The 16,506-nt window shown below is 42.6% G+C and overlaps 1 protein-coding gene across 1 annotated transcript in view; it reads left to right on the forward strand.

The window, feature by feature from the left end:
- Positions 1-1,682: 1,682 nt before the first annotated feature.
- Positions 1,683-16,506, forward strand: part of KIF20B (kinesin family member 20B) — an 84,743-nt gene continuing 69,919 nt past the window's right edge. Inside the window, exons 1-3 of the mRNA XM_063433835.1 lie at positions 1,683-1,814; positions 7,611-7,771; positions 14,556-14,645. Of these exons, the coding sequence (XP_063289905.1) occupies positions 1,748-1,814; positions 7,611-7,771; positions 14,556-14,645 (318 nt within the window). The 5' untranslated portion in view covers positions 1,683-1,747. The remainder of the gene's footprint in view (positions 1,815-7,610; positions 7,772-14,555; positions 14,646-16,506) is intronic.

Consider the following 16,506-nt stretch of genomic DNA (forward strand, 5'->3'; position numbering starts at 1 on the left):
ATGGAGGAGGGGAATACTATATCCTGTATTCTTGCACATGCTCCGTACACTACTGATCGTATCTTGCCTCGTGCAACCAACTGATCGACTGGTCAGCATATGCACGTACACATGCCACGTGGTAATCTCGGCCTACTAAATTTATTTTTACCGAGATTCCACCACACTACATTGAGCTGTAGGGGTTCTGGTGACTACAGTATAGTGTTTCTTTAAAGGACCACTCTAGTGCCAGGAAAACATACTCGTTTTCCTGGCACTAGAGTGCCCTGAGGGTGCCCCCACCCTCAGGGACCCCCTCCCGCCCGGCTCTGGAAAGGGGAAAGGGGTTAAATCTTACCTTTTTCCAGCGCTGGGCGGAGAGATCTCCTCCTGCTCTCCTCCTCCGATCCGCCTCTTCTCCTCCCCGTCGGCTGAATGCGCACGCGCGGCAAGAGCTGCGCGCGCATTCAGCCGGTCACATAGGAAAGCATTCATAATGCTTTCCTATGGACGCTGGCGTGCTCTCACTGTGAAAATCACAGTGAGAAGCACGCAAGCGCCTCTAGCGGCTGTCAATGAGACAGCCACTAGAGGACATAGGGGGAAGGCTTAACCCATTCATAAACATAGCAGTTTCTCTGAAACTGCTATGTTTTTGAAAAAATGGGTTAACCCTAGAAGGACCTGGCACCCAGACCACCTCATTAAGCTGAAGTGGTCTGGGTGCCTAGAGTGGTCCTTTAAGAATTGTATTTTTGTGGTTAAAAAGTAAGCTTTGTTAGTTTAAAAAAACAAACAAAAAAACAGGTTCCTAACTTATAGATCCCAAGATAATTTGCCATGCACTGCACACACTCTAGCCTTGTGGGCAGACTCAATGTTGGCACTGTGGGTTCCAGACCTCAGTTCCCCATAATTTCTGAGTACAAGTCTATTTAGTAAATAAACGCCAAAATGTACTAGTCTATTATCAAATATACACAGATTCCCGGTTTAGTAACCCCTAACCACTAATGAAGTCACAGAATGCAACCTTAATGATGCCAAAATAATAACAGTGATTTATTTAGCTGATTAGTGTACAGTATGACTACACTGACAGCAGCCAGACAGAGCACTGCGGTCAGTAGCAGCCAGGCAGCCCACATTCCTTGGCAGCAGGTAATAAGTTCCGGCCTGAGGAAGAATACGGCCGTGACCATGGCGACGTTCCAGCCCTGTGATCGCACCCCTTCCCATGGTGCACCTCGCGGGTGGCTGCGGATTGGACGATTTTAAAAAGAGACTGGCGGCGGCTGCAGCAGCTGGCGGAGTGAGCGGCTCGGTGTGCGGTAACGGTATTAAAGGCTGCTCGGGGAGCCCGGGGGATGCTTTAACGGCGCTGACTGGGTGCGTGCAATCCGAGCGGTTATAAGAGCCGCTCTCGCGGTGGTTGAGGTGGGTATGGTCGCGGACCGTGTATACTGTGGGCATGTCTGGGTCAACATGGCGGGGCCTCCAGTCACTAGTGCACCGTGTACGCCATAGCCATTACCCGCCATGTTACCTCAGACCGTTCAGCCCTGACCCGCCATGTTACCCCATGACCCGCCATGTTACCCCATGACCCGCCATGTTACCCCATGTTACCCCATGACCCGCCATGTTACCCCATGACACACACAACTTTTACCTGCTGACGGTCAGTACTGGAGAAATGCTGCCCTGCGGCAGGTAACATTGATATGTGTTGGACAGGGAAGGCGATTCAGCAATATTTTAATTAATGTGGATTCTCAAACTTAATAAATGTCCTGCTGGGACTTGTGAGTGCCACATAGAGGGGTGTCCAGGTAAACATGGAGGGTCTGGCATACCTTGCTTGCTCAGTTCCCTTTTACCTTGCCATAAGTTTGACATGCACTTGCTGTTAGTAATAATTACATAGTGGCCTGCTGCAAGAATTGTTTAGTCACCTTAAGGCACCAAAACGCCTTCATCAAAATGAAGTTGATACAGTGCCTGGAGGTACGCCTACCTCTCTTACTATACCCAAGTCACTTGTGGTGAGCCTGCCTCACTTACGGTGCGCACACGTCTCACAGGCATAAAAATGTGACCCCTCCTCGGCGTCACCAGAAGTGATGTGAAATCAGCTGGGCCACTAAAAATCTGACAACTGTATAGGGCATGTACGCGCCCGTCACATCTCCGAAAGTGACGCGAAATCAGCTGGCCCATTAACATCCATCAGTTATAGAAATCTAATGGGTGTCCAGCGCAGACTACACCCCTTATTTAAGGGACGCAACATCATCTCGCTCAGTGCATGCGATGCGCATGAACAACTGACGTGCTACTGTGCAGTGACAAACACAGTGTAGACTTAGAGGTGTAACACACAGGGATGTGGGGGGGGGGGTTGGGGCGAAAAACAGGGGTTGTGGAGAGCTATGGGATGACGCAGTGGTTGTGCGCATACGCTATACACTTGTTGGATTTCTATATCTGATGGATGTTACTGGCCCAGCTGATTTTTTGCATCACTTTCGGTGACGCAGAGGCTGTACACGGAGCCTCCGGCAGATTTCTAGAACAGAGAGACGAGCTAGTGTGCATTACGGGCTCATCGGAAGTGACGTTTGTATAGAATTGTGATGGATATAGAAATTTGATAGAACACCAGTTTCAGAAATTTCAGTTTTGGGAAGCACCGAGAGGGTCAGCTGACGCTCTCAGACAATCAGTAACTCCCCATTCACAAATCTGGCTTGGAAAGAAACGTACCTTTCTCAGTAATTAATAAAACTTGGAATTTTTGCAGAATTGAGGCAAATATACCCTTGTTCTAACTATAATAAAGTTACAGAATCTTTCCAGATAAGCTATTTGTGCTTCCATTTTTACATTTAGGTTTGATTTGTGAAAACAATTTTGTAATTGATATTATTTTGTGTCAGGACAAGTAGATTGGTCTACCATTTCAGTCCCTTATGCCTCGTTTCCACTGAGCGGATCGGTACGGTTCGCTATTTTGGGTGTTTCCATTATGAAAGTGGTCCATACAAGCGAACCGTACCAATCCATTCAGGGTCCTGCTTCAGATGTAGGGCCATAGAAAATGGAACGGTTCGGTTAGGGCGGAACTACTATACAATCCATTGATTGGTGGACAGGAAGAGCATTTTTTCTAAACCCTGAAGGTCTGACTTGCAGTGGAAACGCTCACCAGAATGGGCTGGTCCATTCTAAACCTTCCAAACTGTACCAACCCGAACCGATCCGCTCAGTGGAAACGAGGCATATGACGTGTGTATGTGTGTACATAAAGATAATTTTAAATCCACATCTCCTGTAATCTGTCTTTGGGCTCTAGTATCTGACAAAAATCCTTAGACAAAGTTGTAGTCACATTAACAAACTCTTAATTGTGTAGAATATTGCAAAATTTGTTTTCAGTTTAATGGGGTATAATTGAGAACTCATAACCCAAGATAAACGTATCAAAGGTTCTTGAGTGGTGGCAGTGAAGTTAATTTGGTGTGATGTGAGTAGGATTTAGGAATTCACTTTGTCACTTTATGCCCTTGTACAGGTATAGGGAAAGGTAGCCAAAGCAAAAATAGATAAACCGCATTCAAAAGGAAAATAAGGAAAATTGTGACAAAAAAAAAAAACTTGGGTGTAATTACATATCAATCTGGATTTTTTTTTTTTTACTAAACTGCAATGTGCATCTTCATAAAAGAACAGAAAAACGGAACAAGTAATAGTGCAATATAACAATAAGGTGAGTACTTATTGCACTATTATTTGTCCTGTTTATCTATTTTTGCTGTGACCTATTTAATATTGTTACAATGTATTGGGAATCTTTGTGTGATTTACTGCTGTCCTCTCTCTTCCATTATAGCGAGTGCCTAAACATTCCTTTTGGTTATAAGGTAGCCAGAGGCTGGGTGCTATTGCAATACACCCATTCATGCTCCTACACCTACCACTATCATTGAATGGCAGGTAGACCTTTCCATGACACTCCCTGCTAGCAATGTTTACATACTGGGCTGCAGTCAGAATTGCTATGTATCACTTACAGGTGCAGGCATGCAAAGGTATGCCTCTTAGCACTTGGCTGTTGCATATAGCAACTCAAATTAGTTTTAGCTACATTAACCCCTTAAGGACAGAGCTTCAGAAGCTTGTCTTTCACTTAATGACAACGGCATTTTTTGCTATTTGCGTTCAACTGCAATTTGCATTTTACTAATTTATTGCACCGACACATATTATATACCGTTTTTTAAAGGACAGAAAGGGCTTTAATTTGATGTAACACATATATATATATAAATGCTTATTTATTATAAAAAAAAATACAGAAATATGCAAAAAAATGAATTTTTGTGTGTTTTTTTTTACAGTTTTTGCAATAATAATGTGTACATAATTAGTGCAGGTTAAGGAAAGTAATTTAAAATAAATTCATTTAGTTCTGAATTACAGAATATATAATGTGTCTGTGATTTTAAGTTTTTTTTGGTAGTTACAGGTCACAAAGCACAAGGAGTAAAATAAACTTTTTATGTGGAGCGATTTTAGAATTTGGTATGTTTGTCTTGTAAGCCTAATAGCCATAAAAGAAAACAAAATTGCCACACAAAAGTATATATTTATATAAAGTAGACACCACAGGCTATTTACCTAAGGTTGTTTTGACACTTTCTACGTAGCCATTTTACCGCCAACCTCTGCTAAATATTGGAGTAAAATTGTGTTTTTTGGGGGTTTTCGCACACAAACTTATAACAAAGAACTTCTCATGTGTATTTTGTAAAGTTGGTGTGTGCTATTCCTGTACAAAGTTTTATTATGTGTTCAGTTACTTCTGCTGAGTACAACGGTACCCCCATTGTATGTCTATGGCACTATTTTGTGAAGCTACAGTGCCATACAGGAGACCTGTCCTTTTCAGTATTCACAGTAGAATTTTGAGAGACGGATTTAATGAGCCTATGCTTCCATTTGGGGTATTATAGTAGTTTGACTGTTCAAAAAAAACCCACAAAGGCCTACCATTTGTAAAAGTAGACACTCCAGGGTATCTCATAAGGTGCATATTGTGCCTTAACATGCCCCCATTTTTTTACCATTACATGCCAAAGTATGTGGTAAAAAATAATTTTGTGCATATTTTACATACGGATTGCATTTTTGCTGGGCATTTTGTATATTTCATGTGTGCCACTAAGTTCAAACCCCCCAAATTATGCTCAGCTAAGTCTTCTGAGTAAAAGGACACCCCCATTGTATGTCTATGGCACTATTTTGTGAAGCTACAGTGCCATATAGGAGACCAAGCCATATCAGTTTTGACCGAACATTGAATTTTGACGCCGGTCCTATGTGCAATTTCCAAGCATCTTTGCAGGTTTTAAATTCAAACTACCCCACAAAGGCCTACCATTTATTAAAGTAGACACCCCAGGGTATTTCAAAAGGCATATTTTGAACCTTAGCGTGGGATCATTTTTCCGCTAGCGTGTACCAGGTGTAGTGGTTATAAGCGTTTTTTTTCTGCCTTTTTGACACACAAAGTGAGTTTGCACAGTATATTTTGCAAACCATATGTGTACTACCACTGTATAATACTTCATATTTTGCTCAGCTATGTCTGCTGAGTACAAAAATACCCCCGTATGTACCTTTGCTAGGTATATGTGGACATCGGAGGGGCACATTTGGGACACAGCCATTCCATTTTTTTTCAAACTTTAAATTTTTACGCTGTGCCCATGTCCCATTTTAGAGTATTTTACCAGGCTATATAAACCAAATACCCCATAAAGCCATACCATTTCTTAAAGAAGACATCCCAGGGTATTTCAAAAGGCATATTTTGAACCTTAGCGTGGGATCATTTTTCCGCTAGCTTGTACCAGGTGTAGTGGTAATGAGCGTTATTAAATGTATTTTTTTACTTTTTAAAACTATTTTTTAAACTTTTGTTTTGATTATTCATTTTTTTAAAGTTTCCTAAACTTTCGTAAAACTTTTTTTACAGATTTAACATTTTTCTAAGCTTTTTTTTTACGTTAACCCCTAACTAGCAGTAAGCAGCACAAACAGTAAATTCCCCATTTTCCCATAACTCCCACCCACCCCAGCTAGCAAAATATTTAATTATACAATATTTAAATTAGTTAATTAAATAAATTTAACCCCTGAGGGTTAAAAAATAAATAAAAGTTAATCGTCAGGGGTTAAAAAAAAAAATTTAGAACAGTATAATACTGTGATCTGTATTTTGATCACTGTAGGCAGTGATCGGTTGGCAGGGAAGGGGTTAATTTTTATTTGGACTGGGTAAAGGGTTTATTTTTATTTTTTACTTAAATGTTATTAAAACTTTTTTTTTAACTTAATTTTTTAACTTTTTAAAGCTTATTTTTAAACTTTTTTTAACGTTAACCCCTAGTTAGCGTAATACTAAATCCCCCAATTCCCCACTAACTTCCACCCTCCCCAGCTAGCTAAATTCATAATTTTAAAATATTTAAGTTAATTAATAAAATAAATTGAACCCCTGAGGGTTAAAAAAAAAAAGAATTAACCCTCAGGGGTTAAAAAAAAATCAGATCTTAGTAAAATGTAATCCCTGCCAATTGATCACTGTAGTCAGTGATCAATTGGCAGGGAAGGGGTTAATTTTTTATTAAAATGGGTAAAGGGGGGTGGGATTTTAATTTTACTATTTTTTTTTTCCACCAGGGGGCAGGATCACTGAAGATCCGTCTCCCTGCACTTCACACAGAACCAGGAAGTGCAGGGAGGCGGAGGTGAGTATAGAGAGCGAATGTGCCCGCTCAGACATGCTGTCAGAGCGGGCACATGTACTCTGACAGCCCGATCCGGTGCTCCTGGTCTGCCTCTAATGCAGAGGCAGACCGGAGCACCATTAACCCCACGATCGCCGCGATTGCGGCGATCTGGGGTTAATTTTAACGGGTGACGGACGAGGTCCGTCACTCGTCATTAACGCATTCCCCTGAGTGACGGACCTCGTCCGTCACTCGTCGTTAAGGGGTTAAAGGATGGCACTATTTGAAGAATATGACATATGGAATTTGTCTCTCTTTTATTACCCACATCCTAAATTTCAGGAACAGTCCTGTTATTTTTGTTTTTGTATTCTGGCCTGAGCAGAAATTAAAAAAATAAATAAAAATAATAAATAATGGTTCGGAAATATGTTTCTTTTATATAATGGACACTGCATAAGTGGTGTGAGCAGCAATTACTTGTGTATAGTAAATGTCTGTTGATGTATACACTTACATGAACATTCCAAGCACCATAACCTCTACAGCTCGTTGTGGTTATAGTGCCAGGACTGCCCTGGCCTTCCCCTAGTGTTTGTAGTCACACAGTTTTAGGATGGTTTAACTTCTTTCCTGAGTTCTGCAGTTTCACGCAATTTGTTCGTTTTCCTTTTTGTTAAAATACACTTCTAAGTAAAATGCACATATATTGCCAATCTGGTAATTCTAAATAACTGAGTTTTCTAAAGGTGTTTGGGTATGTAAGATACATCTCTCTCATACATTTATTTGTGACCTTTAATCAACCTCTTCATATTTACACCTTTTTAGGGAATATGGATTTCAATGAAGGTCTTCACCGTAGACCATCGTATCTTGGTGAGGGAGTATATTTTCCACAAGTGGCAGATCCGCAGCCAATTGATGACCTCCGAACAAACCTTGCTGAAAAATTTCTTTTACTAGGAGAATGTGAATCTGAAACTAATCAAGTAAGTTCATCATCGAAAATTGATTTCTTTCCACAAGAGCTTCTCTTTTTGAGCAGCGGCAGCCATGCTTGCTATTTTGTTTTGTACCATGGTGTAACTGGTGAAATACAAAAAACATGGGCCTAAATTGTATTGATCATCACATCTCAGTGCCGCCTGCATTATAGAGATGTGACAATAAAAATTCCCTCAGAATGAGCTTCTGGGAAGCTGCACCGGTTTGAGCTAGATGAAATATATCTAGTAGTTAGATTTCCTAGAGCAGGCGTAAGCAACCTTTGGCACTATGGTGTTGTGGACTTAATTTCCCATGATGCTTTGCCAGGATTATGAATGTAAGATAATTATGGTAGATGTCTGTGTGGCGAAACCAACCTCGCCACTGGGCCCTGGAGAAGCCTGTTTGCTAGCCTCCTACCTGCTGACTATGGCCCCTGGGTTATTTGGGGCATATTGTATTTTATTGTGCGACTGCTGGCCCTTTTAAAATCATCTGTGGACATATTGGGACTTTTGGGACTACTGTCCCTTTAAGACTGTGGAGCATATTACAGTAATACTGCCTTTAATATCATGTATGTATTTATATGTTGAGTTAACCTTGGTTATATGTATGCAGCATTCAACTGATTGTTCGGTAGAATCACTCCATTCATTATACTACCGAACAACCAGACCACCCAGGAATAAGTATGCCTCCAATTACCGTTCGCAACAATGTTGCAAACGGGTAATTGGCAATCAGTGTAATGTATTCTTTGTCCTCTGGGTGGCCGCCATTCGGGAAACGAACACGTGGCGGCGGCCATCTTAAACTCCCGAACAGCGGTGTTTTGCCGTCGAGTGTCTGGAACTAAAATCGGACACTCGACTAGGCAAACACCGCTGAGACCTCCATACTTCCAGAAGTTCGTATGGGAACTACCGAACGGCCCGCCGTTCGGTAGAAAGAACCCCACGAACTAGGGGATTCATTCGAATCCCCCTTAGCCTCCATAACCCAGGCAATTCGTCTGTTTCATTCCCATGTCTGTGACCGACCGCAGGGCCAAAATGCATGGAACTGTTTTCGGATACTTTACCCATTGCGGTCGGTCAAATCTTTGGAACCCTATATCTCCCGAACCGTTTATCTGAATGACCTGATTTTTGGATATGTTGTCCCCGTGAATAAGGGCTATTTAAAGGTGTACCCCCTGTTTTTGGGGTACATCCAGAACTTGGCTAAAAATGTGTACTGTATAATTGGGTTTACTGTTATCTGAGGGGAGGGGATGTGTGGGTTGAACCATGTATGTGATTGGTTATTTTATGCCTCCCCCTGGGTGTGGCCTGTAAGTGTACAAGTGTAATAAAAGCCAGGCTGGATGAGCCAGTCCAGAGTTCCTGTTTTACCCCCAAAGTGAAGTGTCGTCTCATTATTGGGGGAAGGATTTATTGCATGCTGTTCCAGTTTGACTGCTAGGAGTGCAAACCTATTCGTATGGTTCCTATTCAACTGTCTACAGCATTCAGAGACTTGAGAGGATTCATATGCGTCTCAGATTCGGTGATTGTGGTGTCTGCCAGAGTGCTTAGAGTCCTCAGGAAACGCTAGGAGCATCCTTTAACGGAGGTACTCAGTCGGGGTGCCAGGTGATCCGTTACAGTCTGCAAGATCTGGAGTGCAGAGGGTTTCCTTACCTTCTTGTCCTAGAGCAGGGATAGGAAACCTTCTGAGAAACAGATGTTGTGAACTGATGCTTTGCCAGCATTATGGCTATAAGAGTAACGTGGAAGATGTATTCCACAACATCTGCGCTTCATTCCTCTGTTTTGTCAAATTGTTTATAAGCAGTTTGCAAAAACTGGGGCTATTTACTGCACATTGGAGTCCTCAGGAAACGCTAGGAGCATCCTTTAACGGAGGTACTCAGTTGGGGTGCCAGGTGATCCATTACAGTCTGCAAGATCTGGAGTGCAGAGGGTTTCCTTACCTTCTTGTCCTAGAGCAGGGATAGGAAACCTTCTGAAAAACAGATGTTGTGAACTGATGCTTTGCCAGCATTATGGCTATAAGAGTAACGTGGAAGATGTATTCCACAACATCTGCGCTTCATTCCTCTGTTTTGTCAAATTGTTTATAAGCAGTTTGCAAAAACTGGGGCTATTTACTGCACATAGACACTGCCAACCTCTGTACTATTAAAGCGACACTGTCATGGCCTAATCCATTTTCTTTTTTGTGTTTTTACCCCCTTCCCAACTCCACTACTTCGAATTGTCCCCCTAGTCACCCACAAATGCCCCTAAGCCCCCCATATTACCTCTTTTTAAATCTTTATTTTGTGCCTGGACCTAGGTCCTGGGCGCCGCCATCTTTGTGTGAGTAGATCGTCATCTGCCCACACTAGATAGCGCTGTGAAATGCCCGCGCATGCCCAGTTAAACACTTGGGAATTCGAACAGGAATTTCATCTATTGTTATATTGATTACAAATATTCCATGTTAAGTGTGAATTAGAAATCCTCACACTTTATTAGAGCCATTAAAATTTCGGCTGTATTATTAGTGGCTTCTGTACCTTTAAGGTGAACACTATGTTCTTAATTACATTTTCTTTTAATGCTTGAAAGCTAAAAAGGGCAAAAGACGAATTGTGTGGAATATTGGGTTCGGTCTGGTAAGTAAATAAGATAATGGAAACCTGCTCACTTTATTCAGGTGCCCAAAATACCTGTCTCTTATAAATTGCCTTGAAGTTATGGGAAACATCAGCTCCATGGAGATCTAAGTAGCAGCCACTGAAGATTCAACAGATATACTTTAATTACAAAATAAAACTCTAAAAAAGGTATAAATTACCTTATCACCACAAACTATAAAAGAATCCAGTGGAAAATCTTCCCATCCAAGACTTGTTGCGCTGATCGGCTTCTTCAATCAGATGATGCCGCTAATCTATTCTGTCTTCTTTTAAAAGTCCCTCCAATAGGTGTAAGCCTGACCTCGACCCAATCAACCAGTAACTGAAGAGATAAGGCAAAGTCCTGACAACTATCAGCTCGTTCTTTGCTGATTTTGTGCAAACAGGAAGAGATTTACCTTGAATCGCTGTAACGCCATTTCTGGCTTGGTTTGTGGAAGAGCATGTCCACATGACCATACAGCATCCTCTTCTCATTTTGGTGGAAATGTATACAAATAAGAGAGATCACGTAATACTGCTTTTCCATGAATCAAACTGAATGTGGTATTGTAGCAATTACCGATATATCGTAAAAGTATACATATGTCTACACTAAAATCTCTTTTTAAAAACACAGCTTCAAAGAATATGCACCATTAGAATTGAGCCATTTAGAATCACATCATTTTATCTAAATTGAATATACAAAGAACAGAGAAACTAATTATAATCAGCTGACAGCAGAAATCTCATCTGTCTGAACTTTTTCAGTTTGTAGTTTGATTTCCATTGATACGTCTAAATTCATCAGTGGCTAATACAGGGCTTGACAAATGCCAGGTCGGCATGGTGACTAGAAATTTAAACTTGGCTAGTTTAAGAAAAACTGGCTTCTAACTTGTTTAGGGGGCTCCTAGATTTCAAACTAATTTGTTAAGCCCTGGGGTAACATACATTGAAAGTACCATTCCAAGCTGACCGTGAACCATTAATTGTTTTTCTTTCTAAATATGATGCACTGTGTATTAAAAAGATTTAGCTTAAAAAAACCAAAAAGGACCCCCCCCACAATGGTTTCTGGAAGATGTACGTTAATGGTTGTTGTTGCAGTGCTGAAAGGCTGCAAGTTACTTGCCACTACAAAGTTACACCCTTAACTTAGTTGCTGACCTGATAAAGAATAATAGGACAAAATGGACAGATGCACTGAACTTGTGGCTTGTGCACCATCAATATTTCTAGATTTGTGGGTACATGTTAGGCATTGCAGGTTAATTTGCAGGCCTTGTTATAGACTCAAAGTGTAGTACTTTCCTTGTGTCCCTTGTCTCTTTAGCTAAAACACCCAGAAATATATGTTGGTTACATTGTGTACGTGCTCAACAGTATTTTAGTGTAAAAAAACTGAAATGATACAGGGAGGGAGTGTGGAAATGGTGAACTTATGGAGCAAAACAATTAAAGGGACACTGTAGTGTCAGGAAAACCGCTTGGTTTTCCTGACACTATAGTACCCTGAGGGTGCCCCCTCCCGCGGCACTCAAGGGGTTAAAACCCCTTCAGCTACTAACCCTTTCCCCCGATGGGCTCCCTTACCTCTCCTTCCCTGCCGATGTCAGCATCCTTGTCTGGCGTCACCGGTGCCGAACGCGCATGCGCATTCAAAGTGTCTGTAGAAAAGCATTTTTTTTTTTTTTTTAATTTTTTTTTTGAGGCACAAGATTGCAAGGATACAGAATGAGAAAGAGGAGACGATAGGTTTTCATACAAGATGAGGGTATTACATTGCAGGTTATATCATCTCTGAGTGTTCGTTAGCCTCTTTTTTTATTATAAGATGAGTAACAGTCTGCCCATAACTATAAAGCAAAATCATAAGTGTTACTGAGGCATCGTTTGTAACAGAACAATTGGTACAAAAACAGTGCATACTAAGTTATAACAAACTAGTGCGTTATGATTATTTAACTGCTGAGTATTGAAATGCAAGCTAATCTCTTGTTCCTTAAAAAGGGTTTAAACACGCTGAAATCTAGTGGCGAGCATCTGCTATGTATATAGTACTGAGACCCTATTGCCCCCCCGGTGTTAATAGTAAAACCCGTGAGGACAATTAAATACATTAGGCGATGTCAGGGCTCTTGCTAGAAATAAGAAGTCGTGTTGGGGCATTTTTGGAGAGTACGTTGGAGAGTACATTAAACAGGCCCAGGAGTCCCTGGAACGCATCCCTTAGAGCTTGGGCATCACTTAGTTTTGTGTAGTCCTTCGGGTTAGCAGGCTGTCGGCGTCTGGTGTGCAAGCCGTCTCCTTTGCAGAGGCACTTCACCCTACTCCTCGTTTGGGCGCTGCTCGGAGGCAGCTAATGAGTCCATCAAAGGGTATTCTGCTGTGTCTGTTGTATGAGGTACCTCGTAGCTGCCGTCCCTTTTCGGTGCTTGTGGTGCCCAGAGCATGGTAGCGGTCAGAGGTGGCAGCACGTTGAGGGCGGGGAGACTGCTCCCTCCAGCCCCAGGCCTGTGTAGAGGATGACATCTCAAGTCCACGGACTCGGAAACCTTGGTGGGCCGGGTCCTTCCCAGGTCTGGAGTGGCGGGGGGCTCCGATGTTGTACCGCCGCCTGCGACGGGGCGCCCTCTGTCCGTGTGGGCGGTGTCTCGGGGTCATGCCCCTGATGGTCCTCAGCCCAGGTAGGCCAATAGCAGGAGGTACAGGTGTACGGGTGTTTGTTTGGCCCAAGGGAGCCCCTCGTGCCCTCTGGCTCTCGCCCCTCCATTCAGCTATCAGTGTTTGGGGTGGCGGTTGGGCTCTGCGGTTTTCAAGGGCTTCCCAAAAGTGATGCCTGTGCAGGAGTCGCTCCATGGGGCACTGAATGGATGTAAGGCTGTTGCTCGTTGTGGTACAATTGATTGCCCTAGTCCCATTTTTGGCCCTGCACCTTAATGTCCCTGTCATCTGCCATCTTGTATATGACTGTCGCTGATCAGGTTCTTAGGGTTGGGGCAATTAGACAGGTCCTTTTCAGTGGGGACCAGGATAACCCCCACCGGTCCAGAGGAAGGGGGGGGGGGGGGAGAGGGGGTGGAAGAGTATGAGATTTGCCGTGCAGGTTGGTCGGCGCCGCCCCAAATCATGTCCGTTTACTTCAGGAGTTAAAGGGACACTCCAGGCTTCTGCTCATTGGAGTGGTCTGGGTGCCAACTCCCACTATTCCTAACCCTGCAAGTGTAATTATTGCAGTTTTTTATAAACCACTAGAGGTCACTTCCTCCTTCATAGCACAAGAAACACCGGCCGATGCAATGCAGAGGAGGAGCGGCGTGGAGGCGGAGGCAGCGACGAGGGATATCGCCGCTACCTCAGGTAAGTGACTGAAGTGGTTTCCACCCCTTCAGTAACTGGGGATTGGGGGGTGGGAGGGAGAGGGACCCTCCAGTGCCAGGAAAACGGATCGTTTTCCTGGCACTGGAGTTTCCCTTTAAGCTCTGCCCATAGAAAAGCATTTTTCAATGCTTTCCTATTTACGCTCTGCGGGATTTGAGGCATAATATGCCTCAATCATTGTCGATGCGCCTCTAGTGGCTGTCCAGAAGACAGCCACTAGAGGCTGGCTTAACCCCATATGTAAACATAGCAGTTTCTCAGAAACTGCTATGGTTACATCAGGCAGGGTTAACGCCAGAGGGACCTGACACCCAGACCACTTCATTGAGCTGAAGTGGTCTGGGTGACTATAGTGTCCCTTTAAAAACAAACTGAAGCAAATTAATGAACGGAAAACCTACCTCATATGTGTCTTGGTGTCTTCTAACCTAACCTATGTGTCTTCTGAAATGCTCCTTTAATTTTTATATTTTTTGGAGGGGGGGAGGGTAGGTACTGCATATACAAAAGCTTTTGTGGGTTTGCTGCGGTTTCATTTTTTTTTTTTTTCTCTCCCTTTGACTGTGAGTAGAAATGTCAAATATATATTGAGCCACCCACAGATTATTTATGGCTTAGATATTATCCATTCCACTGCTGGTATTACCCATTTTAACTTTATTTGTTTTTGTACAATGGTGGTGAGGGAACAGTCTGTTTTAAAACTATGCTAAACTAGTTCTTTCTTTCAGAAGAATGTTTTGGATGATAAAGAAAATATGCAAGTTTACCTACGGGTCCGACCCTTCACTGCATTAGAGATTGAGCAAAATGAGGCCCAGGTAAGCAAAAACAATCATTCAAGAACCGATGATTAAACATAATACATTGCCTTATTGCATTATATTGTAAACATGGCCTATGGATGATCACGTGAGATTGTTGGAGCATCAATATATCTGTCTGAATCTCAAATGTGTCAATTGTAATGGCTGCTTGGATTTAACAAGGGTCCAAGCAGGGCTTTGTCTTTTGTAAACCTTAAATTTATTTTAAGACAAAGTAGTCCCAACGCTATCTTATGGTATCTTTGGATTGTGTTGGCATTTCAGTCGTGACCAGTATTTTCCTGGCATGTAGCGTCAGGACAATAAGGATGTTCTTCCTTAAAGGACCACTACAGTGCCAGGAAAACACTCGTTTTCCTGGCACTATAGAGTTTTTAGGGTCCCACTCTCGCAGTGCAGAAGGGGTTAAACACTTGCTTTTCTCCGGCGCTGGGGAACTCTTCTCCCTCTTCCGAAGTCAGCGCTGCATGTGTGGAAAGAGCCGCGTGCATTCAACCAGTCCATAGTAAAGCATTTCTCAATGCTTTCCTATGGACGTCAGCGTAGTGAGAAGCGCCTCTAGTGGCTGTCAATGAGACAGCCATTAGAGGCTGTATTAACCCTAGTGTAAACATAGCAGTTTCTCAGAAGAAAAAAAATGCATACTTTTCTTAACTCGTTTTAGGAAAACCTTAAAGATTTTTAAGGCATTTAAAGAGACACCCGCTACAACCAGAAATTACAAATCTGTCCGGGACAGAACCAGTAAAGGGTATTAAAGGCAAAGGTCCCCTTCATATTCTGACTTGTCAGGTGAATGTTCACACACCTCTTGGTCAGAAGCATCTAGCCAGGAGTTTACTTCAGATTCTAGTTTACTGGCAAAGGAAATTGGTTTGTTAGAGGGGCACTATAGTCACCTGAACAACTTCAGCTTAATGAGGTTGTTCAGGTGAGAACAATAGCTCCCTGCAGCCTTTCTCATGTAAACACTGCATTTTCTAAGTAAATACAGTGTTTACATTTGTAGTTAGGAACACCTCCAGTGGCAGTCACTCAGATGACCACCAGATGGACTTCCGAGTTCATGAATGCAAAGACCTCAAACGTGCTATCAGCAGACAGGAGGCACTATAAACGCGCCTCCTGTCTCCTGTAGTAACCCGTAGCCTGTCAGCAATCAGAGCCTAGTGTGGGAGATAACGATCTTCTGCACACAGCCAGGGTTTGGGCTGAGAGGCTGAAGGCAGGACTGAGCAGGAGGATCTACTACCTTCAAACAGTAAGTAAACTTATTTGAAAAATTGAGTGAGTTAGATTTAGTGAGAGTGGAACTTCCTACAGGAGATCTTTTCAAGCAGAGCAACCTTCCAAAGAAAAGCCAGCATTGCAGGAGTGTCCATAGCCAAAAGCTCAGTTTTTGGTTACAACCTCTGGAAAATTGTCTCCTCGAAGGAACAGACAAAGAACGGAGGTCTCCTGAAAGATATCAGACTGGCTAATGAATTTTTATGTGACATGACACTAGTCAGCCCTGATCATGGGTCTCATCTTCAACAAGAAGAGTAATCTGAATAAAATCCTGAATTGCAGATACAGCTTCTAAAGTAGCTTTATGCAAGCTTCCGTTCGAAAGGCACACAATGTTTGGTTCTCCACTGGAAGAACTGACTAAGTATATGTCTGACAAAAGGTTCACACTCAAGATAAGAGAAGCAAATGGAACATGCAGTGTATATTGGTGTGTTTCACATCTTCTGTTGGTAACCGCAGGATATCTGGTCTGGTAAAAAACTGGCAAGGTTAAAGAAGTAAAGGTTAAAGGAGTAAAGTAGATTTCCAAGATGCAACAATTTCATGGAATCTTTTCAAGCCT

This window comes from Pelobates fuscus, chromosome 10 (assembly GCF_036172605.1).
Source record: "Pelobates fuscus isolate aPelFus1 chromosome 10, aPelFus1.pri, whole genome shotgun sequence".
In the NCBI taxonomy this organism is placed as follows: Eukaryota; Metazoa; Chordata; class Amphibia; order Anura; family Pelobatidae; genus Pelobates; species Pelobates fuscus.